General features: G+C 47.2%; 2 protein-coding genes across 2 annotated transcripts; both read right to left on the bottom strand.

The window, feature by feature from the left end:
- Window positions 1–564: 564 nt before the first annotated feature.
- Window positions 565–6,891, bottom strand: Fcrlb (Fc receptor like B). The gene is made up of 6 exons (XM_036202768.1): window positions 6,850–6,891; window positions 6,361–6,381; window positions 5,792–6,046; window positions 2,179–2,445; window positions 1,571–1,849; window positions 565–1,421 (listed from the first exon to the last, which is right to left on the bottom strand). The coding sequence occupies exons 1-6, from the start codon at window positions 6,878–6,880 to the stop codon at window positions 991–993; spliced, it is 1,284 nt and encodes a 427-aa protein (XP_036058661.1). The 5' UTR covers window positions 6,881–6,891; the 3' UTR covers window positions 565–990.
- Window positions 6,892–14,478: 7,587 nt separating this feature from the next.
- Fcrla (Fc receptor like A) lies at window positions 14,479–22,462 on the bottom strand. The gene is made up of 5 exons (XM_036203062.1): window positions 22,384–22,462; window positions 18,052–18,216; window positions 17,299–17,565; window positions 16,247–16,531; window positions 14,479–14,723 (listed from the first exon to the last, which is right to left on the bottom strand). Exons 1-5 carry the CDS (start codon window positions 22,460–22,462, stop codon window positions 14,479–14,481), a joined length of 1,041 nt encoding a protein of 346 aa, XP_036058955.1.
- Window positions 22,463–23,020: the final 558 nt, after the last annotated feature.

The raw sequence follows: 23,020 nt of genomic DNA, 5'->3' as shown, positions 1-23,020 counted from the left end.
AGCCTGTGTTAGAAAGTTGGGACACTTGTAGCTCAGGTATCTAACCCAGGGATCTGAACATTCCTCCTCAGAATTGGGCAAGTGTCCTCTGACTTCCACAAGGGAACCACCGTGAGGACTCTTGGGCAAGTACACACACACACACACACACACACACACACACACACACACTAGTAATCAATAAAAACATAAAAGCATATCAGTTGTGGTTAGTTGCTCAGAGGGAAATGGGAACTCAATCTTACCATCTTTGGAGCAGAATGAAGAACGGGAGGGTAGAGTCACATTGGTTCTCAGCCTTTACTGTGAAGCTGAACTGAGGAGGGGATGACCCTGAAATAGAATAAGCCTGCCACTCGGCTGCTCCAGGGTGGCTCTGTCTGGTTACCTGGGGACAAGGAGTGCCTCTGGGTGAGTCTGGCACAGATTCTCTGACCCTGGTAGCCAGAAATGAGAAGCCCACCCTAAAATCTTTCCCTAAGTTGAAATCGTACTCAGGACTTGGAAGATATAAACTCATTAGTTAATAGGATTTTGAAAGTCATTTTAATATCAGAGAGTAAATTCAATATGAATAATTACATAAATGTTCTAAAGTGCTCATCAACCTCAGTGGATTCAATTACAAACAGAACAGAACAAAACACTCAACCTACGCTGGAATGTGTACTTAATTTCTATAAGGTCTAAATTCACCTTCTGAGCATACATAAACTGCCCAATAACAAACAACAGCTGTCTCCTCTACTGGGTTATGGAAGAAAGAACACACCAGAGAGGGTGTATGTGTTTACAAACTATCGTGCAAGGTCAAAAACGCCTACAATCGTCTACAAGCTGTCTAGTAAGGTGGAAATCCACAGCACCACACTTCAGGGGCGTTTCTTTAAAAGTCACAGCAGCGCAAGGGGACACTAACAGACGTGTCTCTGATTTGCAAACCAGCTGAAGAAGGGAAGATCCAGAATGAACCATCCCAGAGAGCAGACACTAGCTGTCCACTCCGCCCCCCATGACCGTGGTCTCCAGGGTTCCCGGGCTCACAGAAACGTGAGAATTGGGTGTCTTGGGGGTCTCTGTAAGCTCGCGGAGGGCTTGTGGGTCCTTTAATCCCAGGACCACGCGGCTCAGAAGCCCTTTGAGCAGCCGCATCTCCCGAAGCAGGAGGTCCACCTTGGGCTGCAGACCTTCGGGCGACTGTTCCACCAACGTGGGCAGAGGCGCGCAGACTTGCGGTCCAGCGGTGGGGACGTGGCCCGCGGGGAACTGCAGCCCCGCAAAGGTGCTGTTCGGGACGGAAGTGACTGACGAAACGGATCTGGACACCGGGGTCTTCCGGAAGGAAAGTGGCTTGTCCCCGGGCGCCAAGGCTGCAGCCTGTGGGGCGGGGGCAGTGGTGGACGCCAGATCCAGGGCCGAGCCTGCAACGCAAGACGTCTGGTCACCCGTGATTGAAATCGTTGCCCCTGGCGGGGTGGGGGTGGAGGACTGAGATGGAAAGGTGGGAATACTGCGGGAGGACCACAGGGGTCAGGAAGCAGAGCACCGGCAGTGCTGAGCTGTCACTCACCCCTCCCGGGGAGCTGCAGCCAGGGGCTGCGTTTCCGGACGCTACGAGTCGTGGTGGCGGCCTCGCACCAGAACGATTCCAGTTCCTCGGTCTCGGGCTCGGGGACCGTATACTCGGCGACCCAGTCGAAGCGGCGGACCGGCCGGCTGTACTTGTAGAAGGCGAACTGCAGCGGCGTGTCCCGCTTCTGCGGGTGCAGGCGCGTCTCACAGCGCAGCACCACGCGACCGCGCGCCTCCTGCGGGCTCAGGGTCCTGAGCACGGGAGTCTGGAACAGCTCTGCGGGGAGGGGTGGGGTGGGGGAATGGGGACAATTTGAAGGCAGGCGGGATCCTGACAGATGCTACAAGTCACATGCTAGCTGGCAATCAGTTGGCATTCTCTAGACTTAAGGGGGACAGCTGCGGGCCCCACTTCATAACGATACAGCACGCCCTCGGACAGGCAAGAACTCATCACTGCCCAGAGGGATCTCTAGCTAGAAGAAGAAGCCTGGATGTGTGCCACAGAGACGGCATACTTGCCTACAGAACAGGCTGCAAAGTGCAGCTTCCTTTTTCCCCCTTCTCATTCCAGCCCCAGAATTCCCCAGTGGTCGTCTCTCCCACCTTGCACGGTGACAGCCACCTTGGAGGAGAACATGGGCGCACTCTCCACTGGGATGCGCATGGTGCCAGAGCACTGGTAGTGGCCGCTGTCGCTAGCTCGTGCCTGTAACACCGTGTAGTTGGTGCTAGAATGGAAGTATCTCACGGCCTGGCCATCGTGGTAGTAGTGAAGCTTGTAGACGACTTTGTCGTACCAGCCACGGCAGCGCATCACCAGAGGCTCCCCCTCGAACACGGCAGCGTATGGCACTTGCAGAATTAGCCAGTCTGCAACAGAACCCCCCACATCCGACACTCTTTATTCATCAGAATGAAAAACAAAACAAAACAAAATCAGCTCTGTAATCCCAGCACTCCGGGAGGCAGAGGCAGAAGGTTCTCTGAGTTCGAGGCCAGCCTGGTCTTAGAAAGTTCCAGGACAGCCAGGGCGGTTAATACAGAGAAACCCTGTCTCAAATCAAACCAAACCAAAAGCAGAAAACCCAGTTCTGCAGGTGTCCCCTTCTCAGCCGCTCTTACTCCCACCCCACCCCCATTGCTGTTTGCACTCACCCCCACCCCCACCTCCCACCCTACCCCCATCCCATGGCCACCAAATCCCTTTCCTATTTCCTGGCCTGACGACCAGCACCTGGGACCCCCACGGTGCAGAAAAACGGTTCCGGTACCAGGGAGGCAAAGATGCCTCAGATTTGGTTCCAGCTTCAAAGAGCCTCCTTTCAGAATCCAGCGTAGACCCCACAGTATGACTTCAAGGCCTTCCTGACCTAGACCCCCCATAACCTCTCCTGTGGCCCGTTTCTTTTTACCCACCCCCTCACCACTTCATTCAACACAAGCTGGGCCCAGCCACACTGAACTGCTCAGAAAATCGATCGGCTCTGAACGGAGCCCAGCGCCCTTGTAAAGCTGCTTTCTCAGCTCAAAAGATTCTGCTTCTGAACTTGAACTGAGGTCTACTTGCCCTGCATGCCTGTGTTTAAGTTTTATCTCTTGCAGGAAACATCTCTGAGAGTAGCCTTAGGTATCTCCTGCAGCACTGTGTAGGTACCTAGTTGACACCACCACACCACACCACCACCTCCACCACCACCACCACCTCCACCACCAATATCACCACCCCACCAATCACCACCACCACCACACCATCACCACCAATATCACCACCACCACCACCACCACCACCACCACCACCACCACCACCACACCACCACCACTACCATCACCATCACCACCACCAATATCACCACCACCACCACCACCACCACTACCACCACCACCACCTCCACACCACCACCATCATCACCACCACCACCCCACCACCACCACCACCACCACCACCACCATCACACCACCACCACCACCACCACCACCACCACCACCACCACAACCATCACCACCACCACCACCACAACCATCACCACCATCACCACCACCACCACCACCACCACCATCACCACCACCACCACCACCACCACCACACCACCACCACCACCACCACCACCACCATAACCATCACCACCATCACCACCACCACCACCACCACCACCATCACCACAACCATCACCACCACCACCACACCTCCACCATCACCACCTCCACCACCACAACCACCTCCACCACCACCACAGCTCTTACTATCCTTAGCACATCCTAGATGCCATTTTAGGTATTACACATTTTAAATTTATTCATTCACTCATTCATTTGGAATTCGGTGTATATGCCTGTATCTGTGTGAGTATGTCCTCTTGAGTATAGGTGTGGGTGCCAGAAAAGACCAGAAGAGAATGCCATATCCCCTGGATCTGGAGTTACGGTGGTTATGGCCTGACGTGGGTGCCAAGAACGCAACTCCAGTTCTCTGCAAGCATATGATGTATACTTAACCACCGCACCCTCTCTCCAGCCCTGCTTTAGGTATTACACGCTGAAAAGGAATCCTGCAGGCCAGGCGTGCTGGGGTATCCCTGTAATCCCAGTACTTGGAAAGCTGAAGCAGGAGCATTGGAAGTCTGGGCTTCATATGGAAACCCTGTCCCCCCAGAACTTTGCAAGGCACAGTCTGTGGGCATCCTTGCTTCCACATGGTCTCAGACAGGAAACCTCTACAAGTGTTAAATGATGATTTGAACAGTAACTTGTGTTTGTCAGATGCTTAATAAAAATCACTGTCTGCTAAGGTAAGATCATCAACCTTCCATAGGAAGCAACTAATCATGTATCTTAATGAGTACGTTTATATTACTTTTCTTATCCCAGTTGTTTCTGTTTGGTGGTTTTATTTATTTGTTTGTTTTAACTCGGGATATTATTCACTAAGTAACCCTGGCTGGGCTGCAGATTTTCAGCCATCCTTCTGCCTCTGCTTCCTGTGTGCTGGGATTACCTAAGGCATGCACCATCACACCCAGTTTTCTCATCCCTGTTTTGAAACCCTTCAGATCTTTGCAGGGTTAGTGTCTCAGTTGATTCCTGGGGGATCGTGCAAACATGGCAACAACAAATGCTTTATTAAGTTCTTTGTTCAATTACTCTCCCTGCCTTCCTTCTTTTCCTTCCTCCTCTTCCCCTGCCCCACTTCTCTCTCTTGTTTCATTCTTTATAAAAAAAAAAAAAAAAAAAAGACTTTTGAGACAGAGTATTACTAGACTGCTAAGGCTGGTCTCAAGCTTGTGGTAATTCTCCTGCCTCAGCCTCCAGAATTCGAGATTATAGATGAGTACTACCATGCCTGGCTACTCCCCCCACCCTTTTTTAACACCACAAATAAGCCAAGACTACACAGAGAAACCCTGCCTGGAAACAAACAAACAAACAAACAAACAAGATCACAAATAATCAGCTTTCATTGTGGCATTGTTTTTCAAACAAAAAATGTTTTTGTTTCTCCCCCTTCATCTCCATTCCCCCTCTCTTCCTTGTGCCCTGCCTGTCCAGTCGCCCTCTTGACTATGGATACTTACCTGTTGTACTGATCTTTTGGCATCCCACCCCTCCATTTCTAAACACCTCTTGTTCCCCTCTCTTGGACTCCTATCTAATGTTATGAAATATACTAGGCCCAGGTTAGTAAGGGAGACCCTGCCTCCAAAAGCAAAACGAACGAGCAAAAAGGACCCTGCTTGGGTGTGGTGGTGCATGCCTTTAATCCCAGTACTCAAGAGGCAGACACAAAGGAATCCTTGTAAATTCAAAGCCAACCTGGTCTACATAGTGAGTTCCAGGTCAGCCAGGGATCCTATATCAAAAAAGAGGAGAGAGAGAGAGAGAGAGAGAGAGAGAGAGAGAGAGAGAGAGAGAGAGAAGAAATGAGAAAGAAAGAAAGGATCCCAGGGAGAGTGCAATTTTTGTTTTTTCTGAAACTGGGTCACCTCACTTAATATATTAATAATACTTATTTGTTTCTTGCTCCATCAGGAAGACAAGGGGGAACTTTGGGGCCAGGAAAACTTTACTGTAGGCCTCTGCCCACTCCAAAGACTCAAGGTGGGACTCTGCGGCCTTTTTCTCTTGTCCCTTGAGACTAGCCTGGTGTCTGCCTCGCCAGGAGGGTCAATATCACTAGAAACAACACTGTGCATTCTCCTCCCTCTGTGTTTAGATCACTCACCGTTAGACACAGAGAGGTGGATGGGGTCACTGACCGGCGCTCCACGTGTTTGACAGCGATACACCCCTGGTGTCTGCACCTCAATGCTCTTCTTGTGGGAAGGCAGGAGAGCATGACCCAAATACCAGAGAGTCCTAATGGGCCGGAGCTCTAGCAGCAGAGGGTGGTAACCATCACATCGCAGTGTTACTCGCTCCCCCTTGAAGATTGTGGTCCAAGGTGGATGCAGAGACAATATGGGCTTCTCCAGAGTAGCTGGGGGTGTGGGGGTGGGGCCATGTGAGGAAGAAAAGTAAAGTGGGGTGTCTGCCCAACAGTGAAGCCTGAGGTTGAGAATTCTTGGAAAACACCAGTTTCAGGGAACCCACCCTGGCAATAAAGGAGACCACAGTCATGGGGCTCCAAACAAGGAGTCTATTAATCAGAACCCATTTCTGAGTGTCTTTATACAAGAAGACTTAGTCACCAAGATTGAGCAAGAGTGGGGGAAAAGCACCATCTCAGAGCATTCGGGAACTGTGCGCTAGTGGAACTTACCAAAACTCGGAAGGGAGATGTAGAAGACTTACCAGCTTGCCCACTGCGTGGAACTGCAAAAGCGAGAAGGAAGGGAGGAGGTAAGAATAGTCTCTCTGACAGTAAAGACTCTTTTTTTTTTCTTTTCTTTCTTTTTTTTTTTTTTTTCTCCCCGAGACAGGGTTTCTCTGTGTAGCTTTTGGAGCCTGTCCCAGAACTCACTCTGTAGACCAAGCTGGCCTCAAACTCACAGAGATCCTCCTGCCTCTGCCTCCCGAGTGCTGGATTTAAAGGCGTGCACCACCGCTGCCCAGCTAAGACTCTTGATCCCAGGAAAGACTGGATAGTCTCAAAGCCTATTTTCCTAGTTGCACACCAAATCACATGGCCTTGAGAAAGCTTCCTCAATTCCATCCTTCCAAAGCAGACATTGAACCACCTGAAACCCGAGGCCTGCATAGTCGGCTCTCTTATCCCACATACCCTGCCCTGATTTCCTCTCCTCCCCAAATCCTGCTGATGCCACCTCGTTACCAACTCACCCAGAAGCAGGAGGGCTGCAAGTGTCCACATGATGGGTCTGCCTGCAGTGGCTGTAGAAGGTTGGGGGTGCACTGGCGTGGTTGAGGGACAGAGGGGTAGAAGGTTGGGGGCACACTGGCGTGGTTGAGGGACAGAGGGGAAAAAGGCAGTGAGTAGCTGATACTGAGGACTAGGAGACACTGTTGCTTCGCCCCACCTGCCTCCTGAAGATGGTGGAGTAGAGAGAGCAGGACATCACCTGAATGTGTCACTGGCTTATCCCAAGCACCAGGTACTGCCCCAGCTACTGCCTCTGTAGCCATGTCCCAGCTCAGTCCAGCCTTGACTTCTATAGAGAGGGCCTATAGAGCTGTGCCTTCTACAGCACACCAGAGACATCTAGAACCCCAGGCTCCACCGGGTGCCATCGGTATCTCACTCTCACTGTTTTTCCCCCGCCAGCCAGTCCTGTTGATGTTCACAAAGCCCATCTCCTTTCTGCTTAATCCCTGAGAGGTGGATGTTGAGTTCCTTGAAACAGAGCTCACATCCTCCCACAAAATGAGTAAACAGAAAGGAATGATTCAACCATCCTGCCATGCCCTGCTGACTTGTTCCCCAGTCAAAAATGTAAGTGTAATGTCTTTTCTCCTCATTCTTTCCTGGAATCTGAAACCCTCAGAACTTAGAAAAGTCTTCCCTTCCCACCGCAATGATCTCACCTTATAGTACCTCCACTCACTTGGTTCTTTCTTCTTTCCTTCTACCAGGTCCTAATATCCCTCCCCAGCCATGTTCTACTCCTGAGGGCTTGTGGTCTGGAAGAAAAGTCACTACATCAGCCACTCAAAGTCTTCTCAGATCAGACCTCTCTGCTCTGGTTCTCCTGCACTCTGAGCCACGTGACCACACCTGAGCAATGAGGAGCCTGACTTTTCATGTAAATATTTAATGAAGTTTCCAACCTGATAGTATGTCTCCCTGAACTCTATCCTGTCCACACCAGCAGCTGTTTAGAACCAGGACACCTGCTTTCCTTGGAACTCTAGCAGGAAAAAGATCAATGATCAGATATGGTCAGCTTTCCAAGACTGCATCTTCCAATTTTGCAGATACACCAAGTGTTCCTCTGAGAATTCCCTAGTATTTTAGTGCAATGTGCTTTTCCCTGTTAAAATACAAATGTCTCTGAGAAAAATATGGCCAGTTGTTTAAATTATGCTAAGCATTTTGGATCTTGCTTTGGGAGCAGGATTTAATGGAGTAGGAAAGTATCTGATAAGGTAAACAGGAATGGGGAGGGAGAGAACTAGACACAGAGAACAGAGATGAATGTCCCTTTTAGGTAATGCTCCTATGCTTCATGAACCCTGTCTGCCTTCTCATCTTGGGACCAGTGTGGGACTGTGTTGTGGAATATTATTTTAACTAGGCAAAAATGTGTTATATTTGCTTATGCTGCAGAATATTACTATAATGCTGTAAAGGTGTGTTTCTTTTTTTATGCTGCATCTGTTTAATTATGTAAAGATGTATTGTATTTGTTTTAACTTGCCTGCCTAAGGCACCTGATTGGTCTAATAAAGTCCTGAATGGCCAATAGCTAGGCAGAGAAAGGATAGGCAGGGCTGGCTGGCAGCGAGAATAAATAGGAGAAGAAATCTAGGCTTGAGAGAGAAGAGAATGAGAGAAAAAGAAGATGAAAAGAAGGAGGAGAGAAAGAGGGAAGAAGCCAGGCAGCCGCTAGCCAGCCAGACATAGAGACAGCAAGAAAGTAAGAAAAGGTGAAAAGCCCTGAGGCAAAAAGTAGATAAATAGGTTAATGTAAGTTAAAAGAGCTAGCCAGAAACAAGCCTAAGCAAGGCTAAGCATTCATAATTAATAAGAAGTCTCTGTGCCGTGATTTGCGAGCTGGTTGGTGGCCCCAAAGAAAGCCTGGTACAGAACTCCTCATGTCCACTGCAGCCTGTCCCCATGGTCTGACTTCTGCACAGCCCTCTAGCTCTACAGTAAGAGTGCCACACGTCTGTCAGCTGTCCCATAGCCCACACAAGCAGACTCTATTTGGGCTTCTCTTAAGCCGGAACAAAGATCTGAGCTCCTTTAGCGATTCCAGAAGAAACCTGATCACACCCCAAATTCATATGCTATATAGTTTTTCTTGAACGAACTCACAGGAATCGGCCACAGAGCTATTAACCACACAGATAGTGCTCAGAGTGTGGCCTGAAAAGCACCCTGCCCCAACACTTGTTTAGTCTATGCTTTCCTCCAAATTCTCCCCAAGTTGATCTTTTTCTCTGTTCAGGACCCTTCCCACGAAGATTTTAATTCTTCATGCCTTTACACATTGCCAAGTCTTTTAGTATGCAGACAAATATGGAAATTTTTATTGCTTAGGGTTTTATTTGTCCTTTTGAAGGAAAATACTCTGCCCAGCCTAGTCTCAAACTCTAAAGTGAGCTGAGGTGGTCCTCTTTTTCCTCAGCCATCTACTGGTGGGGCAACAGGCATGCATCCCCACACTGGGTTTGAGGAATTCTTCTTTGAAGTCTGTCACTTCCTGGCAAGATGTGCCATTATTTGGTAAGGACTGTGGTAAGTAGCGTGCTCTCAGAGATGATGTGGGTTAATGGCAAAGGCTCACATTTAGTGAGGGTGCCAGTGTGTGACAGATACCATGTTAATAATGCTTCACAGATAAGGAAATTCACTTCATTCATTCCTCACAGGGGGCCTCGAGGGAGGGGTTAGTGCTAGTTCTGTACTTACTTTCTGTGAGGACACTGAGGTGACAGAAAGCAGGGATGGCTGAGGAGACGCTCACTCCAAAATCTGTTCTCGAGTCAGTCTATCATCAGGGATCCACCACGCTGCACAGAGAAGGTTGTTGTCCTCAGTCTTTGTAAGTCTCTTCTCTTGTTTCCTTATTTTCCTGCTGTTACCCACACCTCCATTCTTCTCCCCTACATATTGGCCCCTACCATACAATGTTTAATGTATGTTGTGACGATATATTGTATACCCCAATATATTGTGTACCCCAATAAACTTACCTGGGGATCAGAGGACAGAGCCAGCCACTAGGTTAGACACAGAGGCCAGAGAGTGGTGACACACACCCTTAATCCTGTCACTCAGGAGGCAGGGATCTGTCTGGATCTCTCTGAGTTCAAGGCCACACTGGGAACAGAGCCAGGCATGGTGGCACACAACTTTAATCCCAGCACTTGAGGTCTCACGCCTTTGCTAACAAGTATTTGGGAAGCACACAGGCCTTTAATCCTAGCTCTTGAGATCTCATGCCTTTGCTAACAAGTATTTGGGAAGCACACAGGCCTTTAATCCCAGCACTGGAAGGAAGGAAGACGGCAGGGCATAGAAAGGTATATAAGGAGTGAGTAAACAGGAAGTCTCGTTCCTGAGGCTGAGGGGTTGGTAAGGTGAGGTTGGTTGTAGCTTGTTCTGTTTCTCTGATCTTTCAGCTTTCACCCCCAATATCTGGCTCTGGGTTTTCTATTAAAAAGACTGTTTAGCTGTTTGTGTTACAGTATGTTCCTCTATATGTGCATATGTATGTGTAGGTATATATTCTAAACATATTTTTTTTATGTTTAAGTGCAGCCTAGTGCCTGCAGAGGCCAGAAGAGGGTGTCAGATCCCCTGGAACTGAAGTTACAGATGGTTGTGAGCCACCATGTGGGTGCTGGGAATTGAACCTAGGTCCCCTGGAAGAGCAGTCAGTGCTCTAAACCACTAAGCTATCTATCTCTCCATCCCTCCCCCCACCTTACAGGTTTATATATTGAATCTTAGGAAATATTTAGCATTATTAATTCACATAAATGGTGTGTTCAAAATGTTGTTTTTCTTTATTTAAAATTAATTCCATGTAAAATTCATTCATATTGCTCTACATGCATCATGGTTATTGTTTTATGCTTCCACTAAGTCTACCTGTTCACTCCCTAATGTCCTGGCTGCTTCCCAGTTCTCCACTACTATAAACAATGCTACAGTGAACTTCTTTGGTGCATACTACGAGGGACGAATGAAATAGAACTTGGAAACCTTAAAAATAAATTGGCACATAGTTCTTATACCTTCGACACTCGGATCCTTCCTGGAAATCTCCTCACAGACTCACCCAGAAGCAGGGCTCTTAGTTGATTCAAGATCTAGCCAAGTTGACAATCCAGATGAATCATCACACCCCTGAAGGTGCTAGACACCACCCTAAAAGTAATTTTACCATCACTGTGACCCTCCTCCTTTGTTTCTTTGTAGTATATCAAAAATGATCATGTGTATGCTTGTCGTAAATTGTTTCAGGCTACCTTGTAGAAAATAATGAGCACAAAAAGAGACCATGGTGGGCACACAACTCTACATAATTCAGGATAACGTGGTAGAATATTCATTCATGTAGGCCATAATAACGTGATGTTATTAATTCATTAACCAAAGGTCATATTAGCCAAGGTTATTGTATAATTTGTCAGGCTAGCTCTCATCATTTTAGAATGGACAATAGCAGTAGAGCATAGAGCAAAGGCTGGGGGTGGAGGACTCTGATTAAAGTCTCATGGAAGTAAGTGTCAGATAAATAGCTGTAATCCTTGCAGAGATTAGCATCACTAAAGAGAAACCAAACACATTGCACCGAGATAGTAGAGAATGTGCTGTAGGGAGAGATTTCTCCAGTGCCTGAAGAAAAAGGACCTAAAAAGAAAAGTTCCTGGGACCCTGCTGGAAAAGGCCAGTGTAGGAAAGTGTTACTATAGACTGAGTCTCCCGCTGCAATCATGATAAAAGGAAGCCTGACTACCTTCCAGCTGTCAGCAGAACTTAGTGCTGTCTGCATGGTGCTGGTTTTGCAGGCATGCAGTTACAGGGGTCATGAAGGCTTGCATTGTGTTTCCAGATAAATTGAAGCAAGGCAATACGTATCATGCATGGTCAGATTCCCTGTAGACAGTCCTTGAGTAGGCTATGTGTAAAGCTATAAAGGTAAAGTCCAGTTGTAATAGAGACATCAGATGTGGAACATCTGCCAAGAGAAGCTGTAGACACCAAGTGGAACTGGCCAAAGAGAGAGCCCATGTGTGCTGCAGGTATCAGGACCATAGGGGCAGGGCTGCCCAAGCCCATTGAGGCTTACATTATGCCTCTACATACCCTGGATGCTGGACATGGAGTGTAGTGGTTTAAATGAGATGTCCCCCACAGTCTGGGCATTTGAATACTTGGTCCCTAAGTGGGTGGTTGTTTGGGGAGACTTAGGAGGTGTGGCCTTGTTGGAGGATGTATGTTACTGGGGCAGGTTTTGAGGTTCCAAAGACTCATGATGTTTTGACCTCACTCTCTCTGTTTCCTGCTGAGCTCTCAGCTAATCCTGCCATGATGGCTATGATTGCTCCCGTGTAGCACAAATTGTTAGAAGGTCTTATTAATAAAAACAAACCCAGAGCCAGGTATTGGGGTGAATGCTGGAAGATCAGAGAAGCAGAACAAGCTATAGCTTCCTCGCTAGTTCCTCAGCTGATCCTGTTTCCTCAGACTGGAAGCCTCTCAGTCCTCATCCAGAATAAATCTCAGCTGAACTGCTGCTAAAAGCCTAAAATCTTAACTAAGGCTCTAGTTCCTGGTTTTCATGCCTTGTATACCTTTCTACTCTTGCCATCACTTCCTGGGATTAAAGGCGTATGTCACCATGCCTGGCTGTTTCCAGTATGGCTTTGAACTCACAGAGATCCAGACGGATTTCTGCCTTGGGAATGCTAGGATTAAAGGCATGTACTACCACTGCCTGACCTCTGTGTTTAATATTGTGGCTGTTCTGTTCTCTGACCCCAGATAAGTTTATTAGGGTGCACAATATTTTGGGGAGCACAGTACCACCACACTCCCATGCTTCCCTGCATGATAGTGGTAGGCTCTTACTCCTCTATTACTGCAGCCCCAAATGAGCCCTTTATTCTGGAAGTTGCCTTGGTCAGGGTGTTTCATCACAGCAATAGGAAAGTAAGTGAGACGTGGAGCTACAGGACTTAGCATTTACTCCACTGGGTTTTAGTCATTCTTGGGTCCAGTCTTTCCTTGCTTCCTCGTTGTGGAATGGGAGTGTCTATTATGTGTCATCATCTATTGGAATTTGTTTTTCGGGGGTTCACAGCTAAGTGTTTGCTTTGAGTCTCAAAGGAGACTTGAGACTTTTGAATAGTGTCAGGATTATTAAAATTACAGAGACTTTTGAAATTAGACTGAATTCACTTTGCATTATGAGATGACCATCAGCCTTTGGGGCCAGGAATGAAATGTTAAGACTTGACCTCACAGGCTCATGTTTTGAATGTACAGTGCTTACACTCAGCACAGTTTTGCAGGTTGTGGAGACTCTTAGGAGGAGGGACCTACCTGGCAGAATTAAATCACAGAAGGTAGGCTTTTGCAGGCTATACCTGCCCCTGGTTTTGGCCATGGCTTTTTCTTTCTTGCCTACCAAGATGTGAACACACACTCTTACCATCAGGGACTGCTGGTCATGCTGCTGTACTTCCCTGTTGTGACGGACAGCAACTCTCTGAAACTGTGAGCCGAGATAAACCTTCCTTAACTTGTTTCTGTCATTCATTTTGGTCAAAGTGTGCAAAAACAACTGCTTCACTAGCTTTGGGGCTTTCTTCTGTAGAGATGTTGATTCTAATCATGAGAACTCTGTCCTCACTATGAAATCACCTATTAAAGGTTCCACTTGCTCATGCCATCACCTTAGGGATTAATATTTCAACATGGGTGGAAGCGGTGCTGAGAGATAGCTCAGGGCTAGGAGTGCTTGCTACTCTTCCAGAGGACAGGCATCAGTTCCCAGGACTTATATTGGGCAGCTCATAACTCCAGCTCCAGGGGATCCGATGCCCTCTTCTGGCCTCCACAGGACTTACACACATGTGGCATATACACATACATACACATAAAAATTTAAGATTTCAGCACAGGTTTTTGGAGGAGGAGGCACATAAAAATTCAAACCACAGGACTAATTAAATACTAACATGTAGTTAATAGTTGTTGAATGAGAGTAATTTAAAGAGATGAAGTCCCAGATCAGATTAACACCTAGCTTTCATTAGCTCCATATTTATAACTTTAGCACTAATACACTTTGGAGACAGGAAATCTTTTATTGGCTGTCCTGTACATTATAGGATGATTAGCCTCCTTGACTTGTAAATATCTTATCTATTAAATTCTAGTGGCATATCTATCCTTTCCACTCTGTGTGAAACCCAAAATGTCTAGGGGACATTTCTTAATGTTTCCTGTGGGAATATAGGGAAGAAAAATTGCCCCCCCTCCATTTGATATTGCAGTATTAAATCCACCTCCATGCTTCTCTTCAAACTCTGCACTGGGAAACAAAGAAATTCCTGATCTAGGGTACAAAATGACCTTGTCATAGTAAAAGAAAATATACAACTATAGGCACAATCTGGATCTCACCTTGTACATGTTTATTTACACTCAGCCAGCTCCTTTATTCTAACAAAGTACAAGACAGCTTGCAGAACTATTTCTGTATACATGCAGTACAGAGAGAGCTAGACTTGTTGCAGTGGTTGAACATGTCCCAGATGGATGGCTTGTTTTCACTTGTCAGCAGTGTTTGTGACTCCAGGCTTCAGGTAGACAGTCAAGTCCCTCAGCTCCATGACCAGATGACCAAGGAGAACTTTGACATCCTGCATTTGTTTGAGAAGAAGGCGTATCTGATGATGTAAGTGAGGGTCTGCCGAGGAGAATCCCAGGTGCTCAGCAGAAGGAGCAGGTGGTGGAGGCAGAGGACCAGGGGGCTCTGCAGGAGAAGTTTCTGAAGCAGTTGATTTCTGAAGAGCTGGATTCAAGATGGAGGAATCAGCAGAATTTAAGGTATCTGAATTATTATGGGCAGGAAGCACATACAAGTGAAATCTGGCTGGGCATGGTGGTGCAGACCTATAGTCCCAGTGTTTAGGAGGCTGAGGCCGAAAGAGCATTGCAAATTAAAGGCCAGCCTGGTCCTTTCTAAAAGTGAGCTATAGGCTAGCCAGGGATACAAAATAAGACCTTATCTTAAAATAATAAATAAGTAAGTACATACATAAAGATGGTGCCTGACTCTAGCCCTGCCCTCATACACTGTTAGCTACACAGTGAGACAGGTACCTTCAGGGGCAAACTACTCCTGATCAATGTGTCTTCAAAATGTTCTTTCTTTTATCTCAACTAAAACTCTAGAATGTGAACTTAGTATGCCCAGAGGTGTTCCTGCCTATTACTTTAATGTTCCAAGCATGTGCTCCATTTTAGGTAAGCATGTCCCCAAATGTGTCTAGCACCTTTTCTTAACTCATGAGTTTAAACTGAGCATGCTCAGAATACACTGCTTAGCTGAGCATGTTTAAGAATGGGCCAACCCTTACATGAATAAATATGTCTAAGTTGAATAAACGCCCTGTGCTTTCTTTTGAGGAGGGCCTCGCTTTGGAAATAACTCCTGTACTCTTCTTGCCCACCACTAATTACAAATCTTTCTCCACTCTTGTAGGCCTTGGCTATGCTTATTTTGGTATTGAATGCAACAAGATGTGACCCCACTGTGTTTGGTTACAGAATCAATCCTCCCTCTTTTCTAAAACTGGCTGTGGTACTCACTGGTAGCCAGGGCTTGAGAACTCTTACATCCTTCTTTTAGTCTGAGGCTGGACTGTCTTGACAGTCACTGCTTGAGAATCTTTGTTGAGGAAGCCTCATCTTTAGACTGCCCATTTATTCTCTTTCAAGCTAGAATTTAGTTCTGGAAGTGGGCTCTAGAGTCAACCTTTCCTGGTGTGTGTGCTATCAATCTAGTTCTTCATCTTTGTTTCAGTCTTTCCCTGAATGAGTCCCCTGAGGCACCCCCTCTTAAGTATGATTATCACTAGTTCCCCACCCTATTATTTTCATTGCATTTCATTTGTCAAGCTTTCTCATCAGCCTAGGCAACTCCCTCTAGGTATGTGTCAGGCAATTTCCAGAATTTGACCTGCACTCTACTCTTCCCAGAGTTTTTTTGTTTGCTTGTTTTGAGATGAGCTCTCACTATGCAGTCCTGGCTGACTCTTTCTAGACATTATCTGCATTCTAGATATGATGCTCCCATAGATATTCAGATTACATAGGAATCCTGAAGTCTACATGAAGTGCCAGGCCAGGTCTTGGTTTGGTACATTCCACGGTCTGAGGGAGACATCCTCTTTCTGTGCTCTCTTCCATCAATAAGGACTTTGGATTATTGCCCCATCTCCCCTGAATCCCCTATGTCTTCTTTCTCTGGAATAAATTGAACCCAGCCATGTTTCATACACATACCCCAGGCACACATACACATTAACTCACCCTGTACCCGGATCTCCAGCTGAGGGCTCTGCTTCCAAATTTGCCTGTCCTCAGTAGCTGCCTCACACCAGTAGGAGCCAGAGTGCTCTTCTGAAGCTTTGGGGATCTGGAGTTCTGAAGAGATGCCTCTGATACTCAGCGGCCTTCCATCCTTGTAGAAGGAGAACAGGAGGCGGGAAGCTGACCTCTGCAGGGACAGCTTTGTCTGACAGCTCAGGGTCACTGAGCCTCCCTCTTGGGGCTCACTAGATGGTAAGGCTTTGAGAACTGGGGATGGGAACAATTCTAGGGAGAAGACAAGCAGTGAAGAAGAATTCAACTATCCTGTACTCAGCAGACCCATAACTCCCTCCACCCACCCTCTCCTCTGTTCATTAGGTATGGGTTCTTTTAGAAAGGTCCCATGTAGCTGGAGCTATCTCCAGTCCCGCCTGGGCTGGCAGCCACTCAGTCTCAAAAAAACACATAGATGCTTATATTACTCATAAACTGTATGGCCATGGCAGGCTTCTTGCTATCTAGTTCTTATATCTTAAATTAACCCATTTCTATTAATCTATAAGTTGTCACAAGGCTTGTGGCTTACTGGTACCTCACATCTTGCTTTTCATGGTGGCGGCAGCAGCTGGCAGCATCTCCCGACTCAGCCTTCCACCTCCCAGAATTCTCTTCTCTCCTTATCCCACCTACACTACACTTCCTGTCTGGCTACCTGCCAGTCAGCGTTTTATTCATCAATCAATCAGAGCAACACATTCACAGCATCCCCAGCAGTCCCATTTGAACTTTTCAAGTCCTCCTCCTCTTTTGTTCCCTTTTTATTTCTTCCCTTCCTTCACCTCCCTTTATCCCTGCTCCTTCTTTCCCTTCTCCCTTCTCTTCCTTCATCTCTCCCTTCTAGGTAGGACTAGGAAAGATCTCCAGATGAGCAAAGCCAATGGCAGTCTAGGTTCTGGATCCATGACTATCAGAAAGCATAGATCTGGATGGTTCTGGTCTCCCTATTCCTTCTCACCCAGATCCACCAGAGCAATACTCCCTCAAGCTCTCACCTTGGACTGTGATAGCCACAGGGGATGCAGTCTCTCGGCTCCCAGTACCAGAGCTCCTGAAGATGCCACTGCAGTGGTACTGCCCACTGTCTGACCTTTGCACCACATCGATAGAGAATTCTCTTTTAGGTCCAGGAGGACCCAGGGCTGAGCCCTCTCGGTAGAAGATGACCTGAGTCAGTGGCCAGTCTTGCCAGGCACGACAGTGCAGAACCAGTGGGTCACCTTCAAATATGGATGTAGCTGGACCTTGGAGGATCAGCCAGTCTGTAGCCCAGAATAAGAGCTGAATGTCATCTACCTCCCTTGGGAGATACCAAGTAATGCCTGGAACAGATCTAAACTCTCCAGGTCACTTTCAACTCTTACTGACCCTCCTTAATGCTCTCTGCCCCCTTGACCTTACCTAACAATGGCAAAGCCTTTTTTCCCCTCTACCCTCCCCCTCTACTCCTGCCCTCTAGTCTCAAAGTATACTGGTAACTGGGGAACAATTTTTGCTTTGAGATTGAACTTAGAGTTATGGATGGCTCACCACATTTCCTCACTCTGTCCAGTGCCTACACAATTGACCCAATGTCGAGAGAAAAACAACTCTAGGTCCTAGGACTTCCTCGAGGACATTCTGTCCCCTGGAAGCTGAGGATGGGAAACTAAGTACTTCCGCCCATGCCCGTTTCCTGGAGGGTGATTTCCTAAGTGGGCTGGGGCACTGTCAGGAGTATTTTGAGACACTGCTTGGGTCTTCCTCACCGTAGGAAACGATGAGATGGAAGGGTTTACTGAACTTGTAGCCCTTGACCGGGAAGTCGGTATCACTGGAATGGGTCACATCCTCCTCTCCCTCCTCCTCAGTGTGGCAGCTGCTCTGCTCAGGGGTGAAAGGTCCTTCACACTTCAGAGTCTCCGAACCGGCAGCTGAGGAGGGATGGCCCAGGGAGAACCAGAAAATGACGCTGCATCTTAGAGAAAGAGGATGGGACGGCCCTGCACAAGGGCTCTTCCTCTGCCCTAGGGAACCATCTTGTCAGGGAGAGAAGAGGAAGACATCAAAACTCCTCTAAGAGACCCCTATGGATCTTCAGCCAGATGGCCTTGTCCTTGGCTCACTGGTGTTCAGGCCTCTCAGTAAAAGGACTGTGGGCTAGAGGGGGTGGGAATGAAGGAGAGTGAACTCACCGGCATGACATCTAGCTGTTGGTTGAGGAAACCAAAGGGCAATGACAGCCATGACCCCACAGCAGGTAGTAGAGAGGAGGGAAAGATGCATGTCAGATTATAGCATCCACTGGGTGCTTCCCGTGTGCCACACACCACTGGCACATCCATTTAATCTTCACAAGCCTTTCAGGTAGGGGACTTCACCATCATTTGATGATTTTTGTTGTTGATGATGTTTTATGTGATACATAGCCCAGGTTGACCTTGAACTTGCAACAGTCCTCCTGCCTCAGCCTCCTAAGTACTAGGTTACAAGTGTAAGCTACAATGCCTGGTTTTCCATCCTATAAATTTTAAAGAAGCAGTTCTATAAAATCAAAATTAAAAGAGTGTAAAGAAAGACTTGGGGGTGCAGTGGGGAGATAGCTCAGTTGGAAAACGACTTAGCTTGCACACAGGAGGCTCAAATTCCAGTGTTGGGGAGTTAACAGGGAATGCCCAGTGGTTACTGGCCAACCAGCCAGCTAGCATAGGCTACTAGGTGAGGCCTAGGCCAATGAAAGACCTTGTCTAAAATAAAACATAATAAAATGGTAGATAACACCAAAGGAATGACATTTGAGGTTGTTCTCTGACATACAGTAACACCTGTACACATGTGCATGTGCACCCACCGACATACACACATGCATCCCACACGTACACACATGTGCATTTAAAAAGGAAGGGAGGGAGGGAGGGAGGGAGGGAGGGAGGGAGGGAGGGAGGGAGGGAGGGAGGAAGGCAGGCAAGCAGGCAGGCCTGGCAGTAGAACATTTGCCTAGCCTGCATGAGGCTCTGGGTTTAATTCCCAGCAACAGAACCACCCCAAGAGTCAAGAATGGAGCAAGAAGGCCGGGTGTAAGTTCAAAAGCAATGTTCGTTTTACTTCACTGCCCAAGCATAGTCCACTTCAGTCCTTCGACCTTCCTTGGGGACATCCCACCCCCATTCTCTTTCCCACAACTCACTTGGCTCTTTAGAATATGTTGTCTACCAAAGAGGTAGCCATGCCCCTCTTCCCTTGCTTCCCCTTTCAAGTCTTCAGGTTTTTTTCTCCTTTTCCTTTTCTAGGTTTTTCACAACAGGGTTTCTCTCTGTAGCCCTGGATGTCCTGGAACTTGCTATGTAGACCAGGCTGGCCTCGAACTCAAAGATCTGCCTACCTCTGCCTCTGAAATGCTGGGATTAAAGACATGTGCCACCACCACCCAGCCAAAGCTTCATTTTTCAATGATCTCTTCTTACTTTAATGTCCTCTGCTCTTGAACTCCCCCTAGCAATGGCAAAACTTTCTCCACCCTCCCCTCTCCTACAACCCTTTATTGTTAGGCTGGCCTGGCAACAATGGAACAGCTCTTTGCCTCCAGGTTGAAACTTAGAGAGTCCTCTCCACATCTCTTCACTCTCTCTTAGGTCCTTGACTAGCCCTGGATAGGTAAACATCATTTCTCCCAGCTCTGACTGCACCTCATCCCCCTTGGTCCTTTGTCTTCCTCCACCAGCCCCACATTCCTATGTGTTTGTTCTTCCACGCCACTCTTCCCTGTCCCGGGCACCTTTGTTCTCACCCACTTCCGGTGACACTGGACTCTGGGTTATTGACTTCCCCATCAAAGTCCACTTCCTAGTTCTCACTGTTTCGGTACCTGGTGATTTCTTTAGTGCCTCACAGCCCTCTTCTCCATTATGCTACCTTTTTTCACTTCCTTCACTGCCATAAGACTGAACTCAGCCTCCTCTTTGTTTTGTTTCTTTGAAAAATAAATAAATAAAACTTCGGGGGTGGAGAGTTGGGTCAGCTGTTGAAAGTACTTGTTGCTCTTGCAGAGGACCCAAGTTTGCTTCCTGGCCTCCACATGGTGGCTCACAACCATCCAGAGCTGCAGTTGCAGAGGAACTGATACCCTTTTCTGGCCTCTGCTGGCATCAGGCATGCAGGTGGTACATAGACATGCCGGCAAAACAATCACACATAAAGTTAATTAATTTAAAACATTTTAAAGCCTTGTTGGCATATCTGGCATCTCTACTCTATTAACCTTACATGGGAGGTATTAACATTCTCGTTTTTACAACAGAGAAAAGTGAATTCAGGTATGTTAAAAGTGATTTTTATTTAAACAAGATTTTATATCCAGATCATCCCTGAATGGTCTGGTATTTGTGATGTAACTCGGGCTGATCTTGAACTGGAGGCAACCCTCATGCCTCAGGCTTCGTAGTCCTGAGATTACAGGTACATGCTACCTTGCTCAACTGAAAGTGACTTTTTCAAAGTGATACAGAACTAGTACCTAGAAAGGGGGCTTGAAATCAGAGTATGTGATTTCAAGGCCACAGTTCTTACTACAAAATCAAAATCTCCGGGCGGGCCTCCCACAAATAGCTCCTGGTTTTATGGAAGAGCAGACATGTGAAAGGATTATTGTAGTGTGCGGATGCAAGCAATAAGAACCAAGTGTCACAGGCAGACACTGGGGCAGAAATGGGGTCCAACAAGGCTTCTAGGGGAAGATGCTACCAAGGTGGAGTCTTTAAGGATACCTAGAAGTTTGTAAAGGGGAAGAGCCTGGGGAGCCATGGTAGAGTTCATTTCAGGTGGAGCGAACAAGATAAGCAAAGATTAGGCTAAGAATCTGGGCTGTGGATGGAAATGCAGGTTGACTGGGCCTTTGCTAGAGAGGGAGTGGAAAGCTTTGGGGGTGCTGGAAGAAGGGGTGGAAGAGGTTTAGAGGACGCCGGGTTTGGGGCTTCCTGTGCCACGGTATGAACTCAAATTTTAAAAGTCGCTCAGGATGCAGAGTTAAAGTTCAGTTCAAAGAGACAAGGCTGAGACGCCATTAGTGAGGAGTCTTGTTGTGCAGCTTCAGCCACAGATGATAAAGGCCTGTCTTAAGAAAGCATTTGTAGTGGTTCATGGAAGGAACCAGCTGTGGAAGCAATTTAGGAGGTGAAATTTGCCAAAATTGATGACTCAGAGAATGATGAGGGAAGCGTTCAGAATGCCTCTTGGGTTTCTAGCCGAGGTCCCAGGTGAGTGCTAGTGTGAGAGTCTGAGATCAGACAGAGTAAAAGGTGAGTGGGGGTCTGGGAAAGAGATGAATTCGTCTCTGGTCATGTTGTGTTGGTACCCGTGACACACACACAGGTCAAAAGGTCTTGTGTAAAGCTTAAATATTCGAATGTGAGAGTCAAAAGCATGGGTAGATCTGGAATTGTGCCCCGAGCCTCTAAAATATACTACCATTGCAGCAAAACCAGACAGATACATTTCTACAGTCTCATTAGGAGACTGTGTAAGAAAGACGAGTACAGGGTGAGGATTAAACTGTAGAGAACACTGGAGTTTATGGGAGGGGCAGAAAAGCTACTGAAGGACCAGAAGACAGCCAAGCAATATACAGAGAAAATAGACAGAAGTCAGGAAATAGAGACTGCAAGAGAGAACAAGAAATCAACAGGGCCGGGTGCAACAAAGAAATCCATCCGGGTAAAAACTTGTTAGTACAGAGATCCCTGCACCCTGTGTAACACAGACTCTAGTGGAGGCCAGGCTGCAGGCACTGAAGGGTGAGTGAGAGGTGAGGGGGGAACAGCAAGCCCGCACGACTCTTCGAGAAAGTTGTACTAGAAGAGATAAGATTTGCAGCTGGCAAAGGATTCAGAGTCAGAAGGGACTTTCAGGATGGAAAATATCTGAATTTTTCTAATTAAAAAGAGCCATTCAGTCCCGCACACCAGACTTGTCTTCTATCTGTCCTTGTCCCACCTGAACAGGAATTCTTGGCAAAGTCAAGGTCAGTCCATGTCTCTTCCCTTTGAGTTTCTCTCTCAACATTAGGCGTATCTCATTTCCACACCAACATTCAAACATCTACTTACCCGGTAACATCTGGGTTGCCAGGAGCACAGCAGGACAGACATAAAGAGCCCATGTCATGAGGACACAGCTCAGCTTCATGGTGATTATGTCTGTACCTCCCACAACCCCAACATACTGATTTTCTTCAACATGAAACCTCTCAAATTAGAAAAGAGGAAATAAATGTAACTGTCTTGGCTCCACACACCTGGGGTCAAGTCTGTCATTGGCTCTTCTCATTCAGGATTGGTCAGGTTGGTTCTCATGTCCTCTTTATCCTTCAGGTTATAGATGAAATGCTAGGCCTCTCAGTTGATTAACATTTTTTTTTTTGGTTGAGCTCAAGGACCTTCCAAAATGTGTTATTGATTGATGGTCAACTGGCCTTCATATTACATCTAGGAAAAGTCAACATGGCAATAATCCAGCCCACTGGAGACAGGAGGAAGAAAATTAATGGGAGGAAACCACTGGGGTGTGAATGATGTGAGGTGGAAGGTCCTGCTACTCCTGCTCCAAGCTTTATGTGTGTCTAGTAATTAAAATACAGCAGGAGAGGGGGGGGATTGATTGATAAGGACAGGGGTCAAATAAGTCTCTACTGGGCTCAGCCCATCTAAAGCTCCATCAGCTTGTACTCAAATTTCTCCTGACCTG

This window comes from Onychomys torridus, chromosome 11 (genome assembly GCF_903995425.1).
Source record: "Onychomys torridus chromosome 11, mOncTor1.1, whole genome shotgun sequence".
NCBI lineage: Eukaryota > Metazoa > Chordata > Mammalia > Rodentia > Cricetidae > Onychomys > Onychomys torridus.
This window is presented reverse-complemented; position numbering and strand designations above follow the sequence as displayed.

Bases quoted from the DNA above. Each gene is read 5' to 3' on its own strand.
- Fcrlb (XM_036202768.1), bottom strand. From the start codon at position 6,880: ATGTGGACACTTGCAGCCCTCCTGCTTCTGG. The intron at 6,047-6,360 runs GTAAGTCTTCTA...CCACACCCCCAG, and splicing joins TCCACGCAGTGGGCAAGCTG to CTACTCTGGAGAAGCCCATA. The intron at 1,422-1,570 runs GTGAGTGACAGC...CTTGCGTTGCAG, and splicing joins GCTGCAGCTCCCCGGGAGGG to GCTCGGCCCTGGATCTGGCG.
- Fcrla (XM_036203062.1), bottom strand. From the start codon at position 22,462: ATGAAGCTGAGCTGTGTCCTCATGACATGGGCTCTTTATGTCTGTCCT. The intron at 18,217-22,383 runs GTAAGTAGATGT...ATCCCTCCTCAG, and splicing joins GGCAACCCAGATGTTACCGG to CTGCCGGTTCGGAGACTCTG. The intron at 17,566-18,051 runs GTGAGGAAGACC...TCTGGGCTACAG, and splicing joins CCATCTCATCGTTTCCTACG to ACTGGCTGATCCTCCAAGGT.